We start from the raw sequence: 18578 nt of genomic DNA on the forward strand, positions 1-18578 counted from the left end.
AATATATCTTTGGGGGTATTTTATGAGGCACCAGCATGACTAGGATTTGCTGAGCTCAGCTTCTTCAGGGTAAGCTTTTGGTACTGCCAGTGCTGGATGCTCACAGCACCAAACATCCGCATCCCCTTCCCACCCTGCAGGGACAACACCAAGCCCAGCACCAGTTTGAAGAGAACAGCAGCCTGCAACATCGACTACATGGAGCTGCTGCAGCACTTTGAGAAGGTCCAAAACAAGCACCTGGAAGCCAAACACCAGCGAGCCGGGCGGGCAGAGCAGCTGGACCGGCGGGTGGTCCTCTGAGCACCCCTGCGGCCGCCGCGGGTGTGCACAGCTGCTGGGGCAGGGACCAGGGGACACAGACCAGGGGAACAGACCAGGGAACAGGCACACCGGTTGCTGGCCACCGGAGGATCTGGTGGGTTTAATGGAGATGGGCGAGAGCTCCACACAGGGCTGGTTTTCCCCCCACTGTGTGTATGGATGAGGGGGGACCCTCAGGCTGTGCCCAGCTTTTCCTGTGGGTGCTGGGGGGACATGGGGAAGGGTTGCCCGAGGAGAGGGCTGGGGTAAAGCACCTCATCTTCCCTTGCAATGGGGCGAGGGAACTTCCCTTTGCTTTGCTAATGCCTTCCCCATGACTGTCAGCTGAGCACCCAGCCTGCTGCCAGCAGCACCGGAGGAGGGGAAGGGAAGACGGGAGCAGCCCCTGGCCTTCCGCCCTGGAAAACAAGCACCGGGGCCGCCAGCCACCTCTCACCACCCTGACTTCCACCCTCTGGTTCCGAGGCCCTGCTGGAGGTGGCATCTCACTCGGGGAGACACTCCTGTGCCTGACACTTGCCCCCCTCCCTGCATTCACACATCCTCTCTGAGTCCCCGGCTCTTGGCAGGGACAAATGCACAGCTTCAACTCCCAGCCAGCACCAGGGGACATGGGGAGCAGTGGACCTAACCCCAGACTCCATTCCTTGTTCCTTCATTAAGCTCCCCATGATAAAATAAACAAGCAATGCAGAACAGCCCATTCCTTGTTGCTGGGCTTCCCATCATAGTTTTGTTCCCAAGTGAAACCAAAAACACAGCAAGGGCAGGGGATGGCGTGGAGCGTCTTGCTTGACCCTGTGCCCTGGGCTGGCCCAGCCCTGCCACGTTGGCTTGCCAGCAAGCAGAACTTCTCCGCCTGTTCTTCTTCCCAGCAGGAAAAAAACTCCACTGAAATTCTTCCAGGCCACGGTCACGAAACCACAGCACAGTGACAGGCATTTTCCTGGCCCTGAGCAGCTGCTGGCGTTGCCTTCATCCTGTCCTGTGGCACCCAGGGACCCCAGCACGTGCCAGGCTGCTGCAGTCTGGGGGGACACCATTGCATCCCCTGCATGGTTCAGGCCCTCGCTTGATCCCAGGAAAAGGGCAGTTGGAGGAATTTGTGGAGTTTTTATGGCTCCTGGCCTGTTTACAGGGAGGACTGTCTCTGGCAGTGGGTTCCCCAAACAGCCCCATACCGGCGCTGCTTTGGCCAGGATAAAGACATTCCTGTCATTCCCGGGGAAGGGCTTTCCAGACCCAGTCACGGTGGGTTAATTTTAACAGCCAGCCCTCAAGGATGTGTGAGCAGTGGCTTCTCATGCCAGCTGGTGTCTCAGGGTGCTGGGGGTACCTGTTGCTGAACCCCTGGTCATTATCAGTGTGGGCCAGGGTGGGCTCTGCCTCATTCCTACTGAGCTCATTACTGCTGAGCAGCCTCTTTCCACACTGAGGGAATGGGTTTATGGAGAGAAATTCCAGCCGGCTGCTGGAGTGCTGAGCCCTAATTGTTTCCTTATGGGTGGCTCTTGACCAACACCGTCCAGAGCAGTGTGGGCATCATCAGCATGGGATCAAGACTACTTTTTTGGCAGGAGGGGGAATAGGTGACTCAGGCTGAAACCCTTGCCCCGCTGAGCGTCCTTGCACTACAAGGGGTAGGAAGGTTTGTCGGGTTCAGCCTGGCACCCCCAGATCCCAGGAGGCTGGGGCTGGGGCCTCGGGATGCCTGTGGGAAGGGTTTGTCTGCTGGCAGGCCGTGCATTTCCCATGGCTCCCTGATAATCGAGTGCACGGACACATTTCAGAGCTGTCGTGTAACTACTGCAGAGGGAGTTCACTCTCCAGCACATCTTGAAGGGTCAGAAAGGCGATGGGGGTCAAACACCCTTTGGGGAGAAGCAAATCTCACCCGGTGCCTCCAGAGGTCTGGGAATGCCCCTGGGCATCCCATGGCATCTCCAGGTGCAGTGTCTTCACACACTCCCTGGGGCTCTCCTGCTCCTCACCCAGCACCCCAAGGTAATCCCTGGGGGTTCCTACACCGCCCCGGGAGCAAACCCCGATGCTGCCTCCACCAGTGCCGCATCTCCAGGCATCCTTCGGGTCTCCCTCCGCTGTAGTCCCGGTGCACGCGGTGTTGCTCCCAGGCCCCCCCGCTCAAGAGCATCCCCGAGAACCACCGGGGCTGCCCCGCTCCCCGGCTCCGTCATCCCTGCGCGTCCTCCGGGTATCCCGCAGCGGCTCCGGGAGCATCCCTGGAGCTGACCCCGATCCTCCCCCCGCCCGCAGCCCCCGGCCCGCGGCGGGCGGCGCATGTGCCGCGCAGCGCCCGCCCCGCCCCGCCCCCGCCACCGCCCCGGCCGGAGCTCCCCGCGCCCCGCTCCGCTCCGCGCCCCGCGCCGCTGCCAGGGGGCGGCGGGTCCGTGCAGCACCCGCGGAGGGCGAGGGAGGGAAGGAGGCAGGCAGGGGGCGATGCCCCGCCCGGCTCCGCCGCCGCTCCGCCGCTGTGCCCCCCCCGCCGCCGCCGCCGCCGCCCGGGCGCCGCCCGCCCCCCGCCGCCGCTGAGCCTGGCCCGCCGCCGCGGCCTCCCCCGGCGGCGCCGCCCGCCCCGGGCTGCCGCAGCGCCGCGATGGAGACGGCGGAGAAGGAGTGCGGAGCCCTTGGCGGCCTCTTCCAAGCCATCATCAACGACATGAAGGTAGGGGATCCCCCCCGCGCCCCGGTTCTGCTGTCGTGACAGCGCTCCCCCCGCACCATCCCCCCATCACCCGGCTTCCCCGGGCAGCCCCCGCGCTGCCGCCGCCGGTGCCCGTCCCGCGGTGGGTACCGAGGCTCTGCTGCCCAGCCGCGAGATGGGAATTGGAACCCCGCATCGGGTACCGGAGCCCGAACATCAGCCCCACAGCGAGTGTCGGGGTCCCACATCGGCTGTCAGAGCCCGGCACGGGTTCCCAGAGCCCCACATCAGCCCCTTACTGGGCATCGGAGCCCTGGAGATCGCAGCCCCCCATCATCTCTATATCCAGCGTTGGATATTGAGCTCCATGCTGGGGATTGCAGCCCCACATCGTCCCCAGATCCGTCACTGGCTATCGGAGCCCCGTTCTGGGTGTTGCAGCCCTATATCTGCCCTGTTACCCTTCACTGGGTATCAGAGCACCATGTCGGGCATCAAGGTCTCACACTGGGTGCCAGAGCCCCGCATCAACCCCATAATAGTCATCGGGGCCCTGCATTGGGCATTGGAGCCCATCCTGGAGATCCCAGCTCCATATCAGCCCTGTATCCATCCCCGGGTCCCTTGTTGGGTGACACAGACCCGGCATCACTGCCCCTCGCCAGGTACCACTGGCCCCACACCGGGCATTGCCACCCACTTCGGGCATCATGTTGTCCCTGTCCCTCTGCCCCATGTGAAATCCCTGGATTTCTGTCGGATCCAGTGGGGTTGACACCAGTGGAACAAAAAGGTCCCCTAGCTCCTTGATCCCATTTCCTAACCCGGGAAGAGGATATTGCCTCCACCCTCCCTGGGAGCAGGATGGGGCCATGTTTAAAAAAACCTTTTTGTTTGTTTGTTTTCATTTCAAAAAAATACAGTAAAAATGCTGGGGGGCATTTCTGACCAGGGGCCGAGTGGGGAGGAGAGGACCAGCCATATTTCTTCATCTCCGGGGACGAAAATTCCCACAGCCAGCTCCAGCACTGGGGTTTAGCCCTAGTCATTTTTGGGAGGCAAACGCTCTCTTCCTCCTCTTCCTCCTCCTCTTCCTCTCTTCATGCTGCAGACCCGTCCAGACAATGCTGTCATTGCCAAAGCAGGGGAGGGGGGATAAAAAAAAAATAAAAGCCTTGCTGGGAAGGAGATTAACCCCTTCGAGGGGCAGTGGTGGCTCTGCAGCCGGACTCTGGCTCAGGGCTGGGAGAAAAGCTCCAGGGAGAAAATCCCAACTCTCCCCAGGGCAGAGGGATCCAGGGCTGGTGCAAAATGGGTGCTGGGGTGATTGGCTCCCTCCCTCAACCACCTTCACCCCAGCCACCCTCTCCAGGCAGCCTGGCTGAGTCCCACACTCCCAGGGGGGAGGTGGGGGCAGCCCCTGCCTCAGTTCCCCCATTCCCCTGCTGAGGGTTCAGAGGGGATAAGCCAGCCCAGAGCTGTCACCTGCCTGGGAACCCTCACCTGGGGAGACTGGGCTGGAGTCAGTTCATGCCATTTGAAGGTAGGAAGGATTAAAGAAAAATTATGAAAAAGGAGGAAAACCCCACCACACTACAGCTGGGCCTCAGATTGTGCCCTGCACAGCCCCAGCCGAGTGCCAGTGGCACCTGAGGGTGTGCTGTCCCCTCTCCCTGCCATGTGGGTGTCCTGGCACAGGCACTGGGGGACAAGTAACTCTCTGCTTGAAGAACTACTGGGATTGTAGGGTAGTGATGTGCTTGTGGTCCTATGGCTGGGACCCCTGTGCTGGTCTCAGGGCACAGGGACCTTATTTTGGTGGTGGGTGCCTATTTCAGCACCTCTTGGCCTGTGCTGGGGAGAATTTGTTTGTTGGTGACAATCCCTAAGCTGGCTTCATTCCTGTTGCCTCTCCTCGTGTGCTCAGTGTCCCTGAGTGACCTTGGCATGTCCTTGTGCCCATTGTCCTCTTCCCCATCCTCCTCATGCCGGGCATCACAGGGATTTGGGGGCATCTCAGTCTGCTCCCTTCTACAGGGGAGCCTCAGTTGCCCTGCCCAGGGTGGCCAAGGAAGGTGGCCCAGAGCCAGTGGCCCAGGAATGGTGGCCCAGCCCTCTGGCAATGACAGTCCCTGGGGACCCACAACCAGGGGGTCACTGCCACAAGTGATGTGTGAAGTGGTACCCTCAAACCCTTTCTTTGCTGGCTTATGAGGAAATTGGAGCTTTCATGGTCCCAAAAAATGCTGGGCTGGTCTCATACTGCCTCAGTGCAAACCTTGTCCCCAAAGCTGCCACAAGCCATAGTGCCCATGGGGATGTGTGGCAGTGTACGTGTTCCAGCCTGGTGGCTGCCCTAGGGGAGTTTACAGATGCCTGTCACTGCCATTGGATGGTGACACCAGGACAGCACCTGGATTTTGTCACTGGGACAACAGGACCAGGATTGACCTTGCTAGGAGAGCAGCACCAGCATGGCTTCCCCAGGATGATGACACCAGGACTGGCCCTACTGGATGGCTTTGCTGGGATAGTAGCACTGGCACCAGCTTCACTGCAACAGCACTGGAATGGCCTTGCCTGGATGGTGGCACCTGGATAGCTTCACTGGAATAATGGCACCCGTACTGGCCATGCAAGGGTGACACTGGGATGGCCTTGTCAAGACAGCATCAGGATTAATCTCACCAGGACAACATGGACTGGCCTTGCTGGGATGGTGACACAGGGATAGCCTGGCTGTATTGAGGATCAGGATCAGCCTTGTTGTGATGGCACCAGGATGGCCTCGCTGGGATGGCGCTGCAGCTGGCATTTCTGGGACAGTCCTCACTGGCATGGCAGCAGCGTGGTCTGCTGGGACTGGTTTCACTGGGACAGCGCTGAGATAGACTTGTTGAAACTGGCACTGGGATGGCCTCGCTGGGATGGTGGCACTGGGACTGCCCTGGGATGACTCCCCTGGAACGAATGGTTGCACAGGACAGCCCTGGACCAGCCTCACCACAAGGGCAGTGGGGATGGTCCTGCACAGATGGCCTTGCCACGATGGCACCAGAGTGGCCTCATTGGCACAGCACTGGGGTGGCCCCCCAAGCACCTGTGCCCTGTCCCTGTCCCCACACAACTGCCCCATTCAGGGCTCTGGGGACCCCAACCTCCCCTCCTGCCCTGTTAGTCCTTGGGCTCAGGGGAGATGGGGACTGGGGCTCCTGTTTTGGGACTGGAGCTCTCCGTGATGGTGGGTTTGAGGGGGAGCTGCTGCTGGGGGTGTCTCCTCTACTGCTGGCCAGAGTCTTAAAGATTTTTCATTTCATGCCCTCAATGAGGAAGAAATCACTCAAAACCCTGGGATCTCCATGGTCTATAAGTTTGGGTGGCCAGACTGGAAAGGGAAAAAATCAGGAGGGAAAAAGAGTTATGCTCAGCCTTTATTAGCTATCAGAGAAGCTGTTGAGCTGCCCTCTCTGCACCAGTGCAGGAGGGACCTGCCCTGACTGGGGAAGCAGTGCAGGGGGTGAGGGTCCCTGTCTCTCACCATCACCCTTCCTCCTTGCAGAGCTCCTACCCCATATGGGAGGATTTCAACTCGAAGGCCACCAAGCTGCACTCCCAGCTCAGGTGAGTGGCCAAAGGGGGAGTGGGACATGGGGGGATCCCCCTCCTCGTTGGCACATCCCAGGTGTCCCACAGCCACTGAGCTCCCCTCGCTCTCTCTGCCTCAGGACCACGGTGCTGGCCGCAGTTGCCTTCCTGGATGCCTTCCAGAAAGTGGCCGACATGGCCACCAACACCCGAGGTAGGGGCCTCTCTCCTGGGGGTGGGCGTCCCCAGGCTTGTCTGGGCAGGGGGACAGGTGGAGAGTGTCCCCCTGGGGGTGTCCCCTGCCCACATTGCCGGGGTGGACTTCAAGCAGCAGCTTCACCATCCACAGAGAGATGTCCAGCCTGTTCCCACACCAAGGTGGAGCATTCCCTGGGAAGCAGCGTTGGAAGGATGGAGTGGGGAGGGGGAAGGAGGTGGGCACCCATGTGGGTGCTGCTCCTTACCACCCATGGGTGCTTAGCCACATTTTCCGGTGGGGCTGGCACACTCAGGGTGGCTCAGCTCCACATCAGGGTCTTCTGCACCCGTCTCTGCCCCCCAGGATGCAGAATCCACCTCGCTTGTCCCTGTCCCCTGGAAAGTTCCCAGGGGGTCCCGGCTGCTCCAGGGGTCTCCAGGGAAGGGGAATTAGCTAGAGGGAGATTCAGGAGTCCGAGCTTCACTGTTTTGGGGACGAACCCTAACTCACCAGGGAGGTGACTGAAGAGCCAAGGCTGCGTGTGGGGTCCCCCATACTGTTGGGGAGTGAGGGGGAAGGATCCCCGGACCCTCTCTGGGTGCCTGCTGGCAGTGAGGAGCCACTTCCCACTGCCTGGCTTCTGCCAAGCAGATGGTCCCGGGCTGGTTTGCAGACTGGCGGCATCCAGGCCATCTGGAGCCACGCAAGGAGGAGGAGGAGGAGGAGGTGGAGGCAGCAGCTTGAGCCAGGATCAGCTTTGCCTCCAAACCCACTAGCCCACTGCACCAGGGGGATTAGGGCTCCTCCAGCTCCCTGTCAGCCCAGGCAGTCAAAGCAAGGAGGAGGCACAGGAGCAATGCTGGGGACAGCTGGGGACCAGCACCACAGGAGTCAGTGTCACCCTGTAGTGCTGCTATACCTGCAGGGCTTTTTGGGAGGGTGGGCAGCAGAGCAGCACCGTGGGGAAACTGAGGCACTGGGTGGGGGCTGGCTGCTGGCCTTGCACACAGTGCATGAGAATCGGATTAGAAGCAGCAGGAGCTGGGATAAGAGCATTAGGAGCTGGATTAGGAGACTACCCCAGTGTAGGAGAAGGCCCATGGGTTCCCCTATTTCCATAGCACTGGGAGACTGAGGGACATCCAAAACTCCTACAAAGGACTGGGAGGTTTTTTGGGGGGCTTTTTTAGGGGAGGAAAGACTGAATGTCACTCCTTAGTTTGCACCCAAGGATTTTTGATTTCCGTTTTTCGTGGGAATCGCCAGCAGCACTGCCACCATGTGGCCATCCTCAGGCTGCAGCGGTTTCACCTAAAAAGGATGCTCCTGCTGTCTGCTGCTGGCAAATATCCCCCCAGGAGTCTGGACTCCCTTTTTATCCACTCGTGATTGTGCCTGGAGGTGTGGGACAGAGCTGGAACTGGAACTAAGCCAGGGTACCTCATCGCCTCCCTTCCCTGGCCCCTCAGAGCCAAATTTAAGACAAACTGGGAAAATATGGGAGCAGGTTCGAATTTCAAAGCCTCCAGAAGAGATATTTAGTGTTTCATGTATTAGTTAGTGGATGATGCTTTATTTATTTATTTTTTGGATTTATCGTGGGAAAAAACCGGCCACCCCCTGCCTAAATTGTCCCCATTGCCCAGTGCATCCCAGTGCTGATCGTCCCTGTCACGAGCCACCTTGCTCCCACTGTACAGACTGGGCTGGGACTGGTGTGGGGGTGTCCCTGCCCCCCTCAGCAGCACTTTGCTCCCCCCAGGTGCCACGAGGGACATCGGCTCGGCGCTGACCCGCATGTGCATGCGGCACCGCAGCATCGAGGCCAAGCTCCGCCAGTTCACCAAGTAAGCAGGACCAGCAGCAGCTCCAAACCCTTGGCTTGGTGACACAGCCTGGCCAGGCTCATTGCCTCCCTAAGGAGGAGACGCTGGGTGCTGGCTGGGCATGGATGGGGAATGGCTCCCCCCTGGCTCCAGCACTCTCCCACACTCTGCTTCTCTCTCCCTGCTCCAGTGCCCTCATGGAGAGCCTGATAAACCCTTTGCAGGACAGGATTGAGGACTGGAAGAAAACTGCCAATCAGCTGGACAAGGACCATGCGAAAGGTACAAGGGGGACAGGATGGATCTGTGCAGGGTGGCTGCACTGCTGGGCAGGGTCCCCTCTGACAGCACTTCTGCACCCCCAGAGTACAAGCGAGCACGCCATGAGATCAAGAAAAAGTCCTCTGACACCCTCAAGCTCCAGAAAAAGGCTCGCAAAGGTGAGAGGGGGTCTCCTGGGGGGTGCCCCCGCCAGCCCCTCCGCAGCACCCCCAGCCAGGGCCGGTATCCCGGCTGTGGCACTGCCAACCGGGGGTGGGCACTAGGGGGGTCCTGCTGCCCCCCTGTAGAAAGGGAGGTGCCAGCACGGCCCGGGGGTGGCGGGGAGGCGGGGCATGCGCCCCGGCCTTCGGCCTCTTTTCACACGTTTTCTCTGTCTCCTTCTCTCTTCCCTCCCCTCCACATCCTTCCTGTAGAGCTACTTGGTAAGTGAACCGCTGCCCCCCACCACCGGCCCCCTCTCTGCTTCCTCATCTACTCCCCCCAGTCTCCCCAGCCTCTGTCTGTCTGTCCGTCCGTCCATCCACTCCCAGTTCCCACCCTCACCCTGCTTTTAGCTTAGCTTAGCCTGCACCCCCTGTCCGGAGGCAATGCCAGACTCACCATGTGGCAGCCCAAGGGGTCCTCTGGTCCCAGGTGCCAGGGATGGGGATGGGGTGGCAGAGAAGCCCCCTGCCCAGGGCTGCTGTGGGGTGAGGGTGCTCCTGGACCTTCCAGGGCGATGGGCAGAGTGGGAGACCTATGGTATGTGCTGGAATGTGAGGATGGGGTGCTGTCCCCAAGCTGGGGGAATGGCCTCAGCTTGGCAGTGGCACCGCCAGCAGCCTGGGGAGGGTGTCAGGGGAGCCCAGGGCTGACAGTGCCCCATCTCTCAGGGAAGGGGGACCTGCAGCCCCAGCTGGACAACGCGCTGCAGGACGTCAATGACATGTACCTGCTGCTGGAGGAGACGGAGAAGCAGGCGGTCCGCAAAGCCCTCATCGAGGAGCGGGGCCGCTTCTGCACCTTCATCACCTTCCTGCAGCCCGTGGTGGTGAGTGCTGGGGGCTGGGAGGGTCAAGGGTTGTTCCTTCTGCCCAGTGGATGCTGATGCTCTCTCTTGCCTGTCCTCAGAATGGGGAGCTCACCATGCTGGGAGAGATCACCCACCTGCAGGGCATCATCGAGGACCTGGTGGTGCTCACCGCTGAGCCCCACAAGTTGCCCCCTGCCAGTGAGCAGGTCAGTAGGGGCGAGCCAGGGGTCAGGGGAACAGGAGAGCATCTTTGGGGGGACTTAGACCCCATCTTTCCTGCAGGTGATCAAGGACCTGAAGGGCTCTGACTACAGCTGGTCCTACCAGACGCCCCCATCCTCGCCCAGCAGCTCCAGCTCCCGCAAGTCCAGCATGTGCAGGTATGGTGAGGTGGGCTCCCCTCCCAACCACAGCCGGGAAATCCAGCCCGCTTCGTTAACCTCAGTGGGTTAATGACGCTTACAGCCTTTGGGGATGCTCACAAGGTGCATGTCCACCTTCTCATGTCCATATGGGCAGGTGGCTCCCACTAATATGGAGGAATTGGTCTTGGCGCACTGGGCAGGGCTGGTGGACCTATGGGGCAGGATGGGGGCCCGACACATGCCCTGTCCTCCAGGGTCTGGGGACAATGTGTGCCGTGCATGGGTGTCTGAGGCCAAGCATACCACCTCTGTCATGTCCCCCAGCCTGTTCCCTGCCTCAGGGCCACCCCAGGAGGCAAAGGGACACCCCCAGGAGGACTACATGCCTCAGTTTCCCCAGGCTGGGATGTGTGGCAGGGCGCTGGCCATCCTGCCACCTCCAAACCTCAGTCTTAAATTCTCTTTTCCTTCCTTTGTCCTGGCCACCGGCGTGTCCCCGTGCCCCCGGCGCCCCCCCAGCAGCGTTAGCAGTGCCAAGGGTGGCATGGCGTGGCCCGGCGGGGCTCAGACCTGCTCACCCAGTTCCACCTATCGCTACCGCAGCCTGGCGCAGCCCCCCGCCGCCGCCACCCGCCTCTCCAGCGTCTCCTCCCACGACTCCGGCTTCATCTCCCAGGACGCCGCTTACTCCAAACCACCTTCCCCCATGCCCTCGGACATCACCAGCCAGGTACAGGGAGGGTGCTCTGTGCTGCCAACCTCCATGCCTCAGTTTCCTCTTCCATAGAATGGGTGGGTGGTGCTGGCTGCAACACAAGGGTCCAGTGCAGGTGATGAGACTCACCCTCAGAAATATTTCCATCTGTGTGGGCATCATGGGGAATAAATACTGGGAATATTGAGGGTTCCTGCTATAGTTGTGGGCATCCTGGGCCACACGGCAGAGAAACCCTATAAATTAATTCCCTCAGGGATGGGGCATAGATATCCCTCTCCCTGTGCCAAGAGAACAGGGTGTTTTCCAATCACCACAGCCCCATAATACCCAGTTTGTGCCACCCCCCACGCAGCATGGAGCAGAGCTTCCCCTTCATGCTGCACCATCCCCAGTGCCAAGGATGCTTCAGAATCCCCAGGGAGTTGCCATTCCCACCTGTTCATGCTAACCTGGCATCACCAAAATACTCTTGGCTCTGCATGGCTTGGGGTAGGAGGGGAAGGGTTGGGGCAGTGCATCATGCCAGTTCTTGACCCCGCTGCCAAGGTCACATCCTGCTCTCCATCCTGCAGCCACTGCCAGAGGGGAGGAGGGCTGGGGGCCTCGCTCAGCCAGGGAGCTGTGGGTGCTGCTCTAACCGGGGTCATGGCTCTGGCTTTGCTTGCTAACTGCCTCTTCTCTCACCCTCCGGCTCTCGGCTCGTCACGGCACAGCAGAAGTCCTCCAGCTCGGCGTCCTCAGAGGCATCCGAAACCTGCCAGTCAGTTAGCGAGTGCAGCTCCCCCACCTCGGTTAGTCCTTGCCATCCCACCAGGGTTGCATTTCACACCTGGTTCCCCCCTCACTTCATGGGACCCTCCCCTCCCTTCCTGCATGGGGCAGAGCATCCTGAGCAGCACCCGTGCCTTGACACGGGGGACATCAGCTTGAGACCTCTCCTGCCACGCTCCTGCTCCCAATGTCACCAGCATGATCCGCATGCCTTGCCCGTTGCAGGACTGGTCCAAGGCCAGCCCCTATGACCAGCCAGTGGTGCCCACCCTGCAGCGGCGCAAGGACCGCGTGGAGCACCTGCGGGAGGCCGAGATGGGCTCTCCTGCCGCGGGGTACCCGGGCGTCGGTGCCGAGGATGCTCCCAGGCCCCGGATGTCACCGGCTACAATTGCCGCCAAGGTACCAGCTGTGGCAGGGAGGGCACAGAGTGGGGGGCTCCTGGGGACTCCCGGAGGAGGAACCAGGGTGCTGACAGTGCCCTTTGCCCCAGCAGCATGGGGAGGAGGTGTCCCCTGCCGCCAGCGACCTGGCCATGGTCTTGACTCGTGGGCTGAGCTTGGAGCACCAGAAGAGCAGCCGGGACTCGCTGCAGTACTCCAGTGGCTACAGCACGCAGACCACCACCCCCTCCTGCTCTGAGGACACCATCCCTTCCCAAGGTACTGGCACTGGGGGTACCTGGGACCACCTGAAATGGCACTTAGACTAGGGAAGGGCACAACAGAGGGGTTTTGGTGGTCCTGGGGCACATTGCTGTGCTCTGGGTGTCATAGCATCAGGCTGTGGTCATACTGTGTAGGGGCTGGTGCCACAAATAACCACAGCTTTTCCTGGTTATTTGGGTCTTAGCTGGGGCTCAGTGGGTGCAGTTGTCCAGGAAGTGCTGTAACAGCTGATGTGGTGATGTGTCTGTGCACAGAGGTTGAGTACAGGTGGAGATGGTGGCAGATGGTAGGTGGTAGGTGATGGCAACAGAGTCGCTGGTTGGAGATCAAATAACCACATCTATCATGATGTTGGCATGATGATGGCTGAGCCAGTTATGAGCATGTGGTGGTGGCAGTGGGGACTGGCTGTGATCATGTGGTGATGGCTGTGATTGGGGCGGTTGTGGGTTTGGTTGTAATTTCAGTGTGATGGCTGGCGTGACTGTGCTTTCCTACAGTAGTACGTTTGTGTTTGATGGTGAGCATGGACAGTAGTGGTTATGTGACAGTCGTGGCAATTGAATTTGGTTGTTGTGCTGTGGTGGAGGAGGCTGGGGTTGACTTTAATGACGTGGTTGAGCTTGGCTACCACTGCCCCCCCAGCCACACTGATGGTGCTGCTCCCTCCCCAGGCTCCGACTATGACTGCTACTCGGTGAACGGTGACGTGGAGTGTGACCCCCAGAGCGATTTCGACAAGTCCTCCACCATCCCACGCAACAGCAACATCGCCCAGAACTACCGGCGGATGATCCAGACCAAGCGTCCCGCCTCCACGGCCGGGCTGCCCAGCGGCACCAACCTCCCGGCCGGCAGCACCCCGGGGGTGGCCACCATCCGCCGCACACCCTCCACCAAGCCCTCGGTCCGCCGTACGCTCTCCAACGCCGGCCCCATCCCCATCCGGCCCCCCATCGTCCCCGTGAAGACCCCCACGGTGCCCGACTCCCCTGGCTACGCCGGCCCCACGCGGGTGGGCAGCGAAGAGTGCGTCTTCTATGCCGACGATGCCTCCCCGAACCCCCTGGATTTTGCCAAAGCTTCGCCCAAGCGGCTGAGCCTTCCCAACACCGCCTGGGGTGGCGGTGCCATGGAGATCTCTGTCTACCCCGGGGCCGGCCAGCACCTCTCCGCTGAGGAAGAGGAGGACCAACAGTTGGCCGCCAACCGGCACAGTTTGGTGGAGAAGATTGGGGAGCTGGTGGCCGGCGCCCACGCCCTGGGGGAAGGGCAGTTCCCCTTCCCCACCGCCCTCGTGGGGTCCGGCCCCGGCGAGGAGACCCCTGCGCCGCCCCCCGCGGCCTCCATGGACCCCCCGGCCGAAGACATGCTGGTGGCCATCCGGCGCGGGGTGCGGCTGCGCAGGACCGTCACCAACGACAGGTCGGCCCCGCGGATATCGTGATGCCACCCCGGCCAGGGGGACGTGCCCGATGGACCCCGGGGGCACCCGCTGCCCCTCCCCAGGGACCCCCACCCGCCGGCACCCGCTGCCCTGTCCCTCTCTGCTGCCCCTGCTTCCTGCCCCTCTGGCTCCTCCTGCCCTGCCCTCTCCTCACATCCGTCCTTCTCTTGCTCTCTCTTTGGTCCTCTTTCTCCTCTTTTTCTCCTCTTCTTTTTCCTATTTACTGTTTTTTTTCTTTTGCCTTTTTTCTTTCTTCTTCTATGTCACTTTTCCTTCTATTTTCTTATTTTCTTCATGTTCCCATTTTTCTCCTTTTCCTCTTCTTGTCCTCTTTTACTTTTCCTTTCTTTTTAACTCTTTTTCTCCTCCCTTCTATTTTCCTATTTTCTTCATTTTCCTATATTTCTCCTCTTCTTTTCCTCTTCTTGTCCTCTTTTTCATTTCCTTTCTTTTAACTCTTTTTCTTTTCATTTCTTTTTAACTCTTTTTCTCCTCCCTTCTATTTTCCTTTTTTTTTTTCCCCCTTTCCTTTTTTCTCCTCTTTCCCTTTGTTTCTCTTTTCCTGCTCCCCTCTGGCTTTCCCTCTGCTGTTTCCTTTCCCTCGGGCGCAGGCGGGTGGTCCCAGCCGCAGCAGGAGAGGACGGTGCCAGCAGGGCTGTGCCAGCCGTGGAGCACCAGAAGCACCAGGAGTGGGGGCCCTGGCCCCATTCCCCCCAGCCGCCTGCTTGGGACCAGCACAGCTCAGCCTCATTCCAGGGGGCAGAAACAACGGGCTGGGGGTGCAGGGGGGGAACAAGAAGTGGGGGACATGTGAGAGGGTTGGGGGGCTGGGGGCAGAGGCACTGCAACCCCCTCTGTCTTGGGGGGACACCAGGGGCAGGGGCTGAGGATGCTGAACCTCCACTTTGCCCCTCCTCACAAGGATCACCTGGGACCCCCCACAAACCCCCCCACCCTCGCTCAGCACCCACAGACCTGTGCAGGGTTTGCTCAGAGGGGGCTCCGGCACAGGAGGTTTGACTCAGCCCCCAGGCAAAGCAGCTTCTGCCGGCGGCTGGAGGAAAGCACAACCCCGGCCCCGCTGTACATAGCCCCCGCCCCGCTGTCTGTCGCATCGCAGCCCCCCTGCCCTCCCCCTTAGGAATAACAGTTTAGTTCTGCCCCTTTCCCCTTCTCCTGCCCAGAACCGCTGAGGCCAAGTGACAAATGTTTGGGTTTGAGGGAGGGGGGGGGTCTCTTATTTTGTACAGAAAACAAAAATTCTTTGGAAAAGAAAAAAAACCTGACCTGTCTTTCGACTGAAGTAACTTTTCTGGTGCTGTTGTTAACTTGGTCCTTATTCTTTTCTTTTTTTTTAATTTATTTTCCCCCCTCGTGTTCCCGCCTCTGCAGCCGCTTCCCCTCTCCCCGTCCCTCTGCCACCTTTCTTTCTCTTTCTTTCATTCCGTCTTTTCTTTTAATTTTTTTTTTCCTGGTGGTAATTCCCCTCTTTCCCCCCCTCCCCCGTTTTCCATAGTCACTGCTACAAGTAACGAATGCACTGTGAAGATTCCAGTATTAATAAAGGTTGTACTGTAATTAATAGCCTTGCCTGTGCTCCTGTGGATTTTCTGGTTCTCTGGGGTCACCCCAGTCATGGGGAACAGGCGAGAAGGCACCATCACCCTTTGGGGCTCCCATGGCTTGAGGGGGGTGGGTGCTTTGGGGTTTGGAGGAGTGCAACAACCCCACGGTCAAGGTGATGGGTGACTCCGGGATGCAAAGAACACCCGGGATGCAGAAGAACATCCAGAAGAGGGGGTGCAGGCGGTGTCCCCCAGCTCCACCCATCCCAGCAGCGGTGCCACCTCCCGGATTATCGAGGCCGATTGCCAAACCCCGCTGGGGCAGCGCAGCCGGCCGTGCAGAGCGGCGGGGATGGAGGGGCTCAGCGTGGGCAGCGTCCTGCTGACCGCCTGCGACGGGGGGCTGGGCCTGGGGCTGCTCAAGGGATTGCTGGAGCTGCCCAGCCCTCCCCGGCACATCTTCGCTGCTTGCCTGGACCCCCAGAGCAAGGTAGGGAGGGCACCGGCACGGGGGGGACAGGAGGGAAGGGGGGGACGGGAGGGAAATCAGCTCGGGGATGGATACTTGGGGATGCCACAGTCCCACCTGAAATTGGGATGCTGAGTGTCAGCATCCTGAACGGTGAATGGAAAAAAAAAAAAAAAAAAAAAAATATATATATATATATATGTGTGTGTGTGTATATATGTATATATGTGTATATATATATATATATATATATATATATATATATATATATATATAAACCAAAAACACACATATATGTATTAAATATTTAAAATACCTATATCTGTATTAAATACCCATGTATTTATTTTGAGTCTCTTGGCACAGGTGTGTGCATGATGGGGAGTGCAGGGGGTTGCTGGCAGCCCCGAGCCCGGGGCATCCCTGCGGGAGCTCTGAAGATGCCCCGCTCAGACGGGCGCGGAGGAGGAGCAGCGACCGCCCCAAATGGCTGCCCCCGGATCTTGTTGTGACCTGTCAGCTGTGACATGAGGGGCCACCCTGTTCCCGGCACGGTGCAGCCCCCCTCCCCTTCCATGGGCTTCCCCATTGACACCCCTCCCCCGTTTTCTCCACCTAGGCTGTTAACGAGGTAGCTTTGGGCTTTCCCAACGTCAGGATCTTGCCTCTGGGTAAGTGCTGGGGCGGGAAAGGGATGAAGCTTCTCAGGATTTAATTGCAACCGTGGGTGGCTCCAGGAAATGCCACCAAGCAGGTGGGTCCCTCGGTTTGGCTTGGCTGAACCAGGTCACTGATGGGACCAGGAGGATGCTCAGTTCGGGAGTTGCCTCCTGCCACGTCCCACAGCATCTTGCCAGGATCATGGCCACCAGCCTGTCCCCAGACCCTGCTGTCCCCTTGCAGATGTGACAGACCCCAACAGCATCAAGGCTGCAGTGAGGAAGGTGCAGGCAGAGGTGGGCAGTGCTGGCCTCAACCTCCTGATCAACAGCAGCGGCACCACGCGCCGCAGCACCGTGGCCACCGAGACGGCCGAGAACATGAGCCTGGTCTACACCACCAACACCATTGGGCCCCTGCAGACCTGCCAGGTGAGGGGGACACAGCAACCCCTGCCCCAGACACGGGGAACAGGGAGGAGGAGGATGGGGATGCTGAGGTCCCGTCCCCTGCAGGCCTTCCTGCCCCTGCTGAAGGAGGCGGCCGAGGCCGAAGGGCAGCGGGAGATGAGCTGCAGCAGAGCTGCCATCATCAACATCTCCAGCATCCTGGGCTCCATCGAGGTTGCAGAGGCCTGGCAGGAGAGGCAGGACATCTGCTACCGCTGCAGCAAGGTACTGCCCCTGGGCATGGGCAGGAATTTGGGGTCATCTCCTCGGGGATTCCCCCCGCACTGGCCCTGGCATTGCCAGACCATGATGGTGAGGAGGGGGATTTGTGCTCCCAGGCTGCTCTGAACATGCTCACCAAGTGCCTGGCCCTGGAGTACGGGAGCAGCGGGATCCTCTGCGTGTCTGTGGATCCTGGACATGTGACACCTCCCTTGGAACAGGGGATGGTGAGTGGTGGGAGGTGCATGGAGTCCCAGCTCAGCAAGGTCCCAAGGGTACCCTGGGCATTCCTAGGGGCATCCTTTCCCAGGAGCATCCCTTCCCAAAACCATCCCTTCCCAAGGCCACCCCTTCTCAAGGCCACCCCTTCCCATGAACATCCCTTCTCAGGGTCATCCTTTCACAAAGAAATCCCTTCCCAGAAACATTCCTTCCCACAGACATCCCTTTCCATGGGCACATCCCTTCTTCACAGGGTATTTATTCCCATGGACATCCCTTTCCCATGAACATCCCTTCCTGAGGCAACCTTGACCATGAACATCCCTTCTCTGGGCACCCACAACTGTGCAGTGCCTTGGTCCCACAGTGGCTGTGCCATCACAGCAAAAGGACAATTCCAGGCACTCCCCCAAACATCCAATTTGCTCCCTATTTTTCATTTCCTTTCCCATCCTGATGGTGTGTCAGCAGAGGGCACCCTGGTCCTGCTGTCCCTTACCCTGCCCTGGCTGACAAATGAGTCACTTTTTAATGAGGGATGAAGAAATGAACCTCCATCCTTACAGCACTCAAATGAGGGACAATAAATTTGTGCAAAGCCTCATCCCTTGGCTGCTGGAGCATCCAACTGCTCCCAAACCAACCCAGCCAGGGCTGGCATTCCACCACGCCAGGGGTGGGATTGGGGTTGTTGGGATGGAGAATCTTGGCTCACTTTTTCCCTTGCCCTGGGTGTGCCAGGGCCCGGTGACGCTGGAGGAGAGCGTGAGGGGTGTCCTGCAGCTGCTGGCCCAGCTCTCAGCCACCAACAACGGCACCTTCTGGGACTGGAGAGGGCAGAGGCTGCCCTGGTGAGAGCAGCGTCTGCACACTCAGCTTAAATAATTAATTAAAGTGAATTAATTGCCTTTTCCAGGCTCACTCTGAGTCGGGGGGGGGGGGGGCAGGATGGGCAGGGGAATGAAACAGGGATCCACAGGTTGGGGGATGGGAGTTGGATTCGCTGCCCCCCTGGCCTGGGATGCTGATTTGTGCCAGGGCAGCATGAGGAAGGATGCTCCAAGTGTGTCCTGAATCCAAGGCATCCCCTGGGGCCAGGAGAAGCCCCTGGCTATCCTCACTCTGGGCCACA

The 18578-nt window shown here is 59.6% G+C and overlaps 3 protein-coding genes across 16 annotated transcripts in view; all 3 read left to right on the plus strand.

Annotated features, from left to right (window-relative positions):
- The window catches only part of VAC14 (VAC14 component of PIKFYVE complex), a 58749-nt gene extending 57722 nt beyond the window's left edge, over nt 1-1027 (plus strand). The window contains exon 19 of the mRNA XM_054296303.1: nt 141-1027. Coding sequence (XP_054152278.1) covers nt 141-303 — 163 coding nt within the window. The 3' untranslated portion in view covers nt 304-1027. The remainder of the gene's footprint in view (nt 1-140) is intronic.
- A 1870-nt stretch (nt 1028-2897) lies between these two features.
- MTSS2 (MTSS I-BAR domain containing 2) lies at nt 2898-14655 on the plus strand. Of its 14 annotated transcripts, none has more exons than XM_054269327.1 (15): nt 2898-3007; nt 6546-6607; nt 6712-6785; nt 8533-8617; nt 8787-8878; nt 8962-9036; nt 9292-9300; nt 9751-9908; nt 9989-10096; nt 10173-10270; nt 10775-10985; nt 11687-11764; nt 11970-12146; nt 12238-12406; nt 13087-14655. In XM_054269327.1, exons 1-15 carry the CDS (start codon nt 2939-2941, stop codon nt 13857-13859), a joined length of 2238 nt encoding a protein of 745 aa, XP_054125302.1. In that variant the 5' UTR covers nt 2898-2938; the 3' UTR covers nt 13860-14655. The 14 variants fall into 14 exon arrangements, with proteins under 14 accessions (XP_054125302.1, XP_054125305.1, XP_054125303.1 ...); XM_054269330.1 differs by having other exon boundaries at nt 12241-12406; XM_054269328.1 differs by having other exon boundaries at nt 11690-11764.
- Nucleotides 14656-15776: 1121 nt separating this feature from the next.
- On the plus strand, nt 15777-18301 carry LOC128932781 (C-factor-like). The gene is made up of 6 exons (XM_054269487.1): nt 15777-15914; nt 16513-16564; nt 16797-16984; nt 17069-17227; nt 17341-17451; nt 18188-18301. Exons 1-6 carry the CDS (start codon nt 15777-15779, stop codon nt 18299-18301), a joined length of 762 nt encoding a protein of 253 aa, XP_054125462.1.
- The last annotated feature ends 277 nt before the right edge of the window (nt 18302-18578 follow it).

Source organism: Melozone crissalis, unplaced genomic scaffold (genome assembly GCF_028551555.1).
Source record: "Melozone crissalis strain CALT ecotype California unplaced genomic scaffold, PUWL_Pcris_2 ptg000007l_1, whole genome shotgun sequence".
Classification (NCBI taxonomy): Eukaryota; Metazoa; Chordata; class Aves; order Passeriformes; family Passerellidae; genus Melozone; species Melozone crissalis.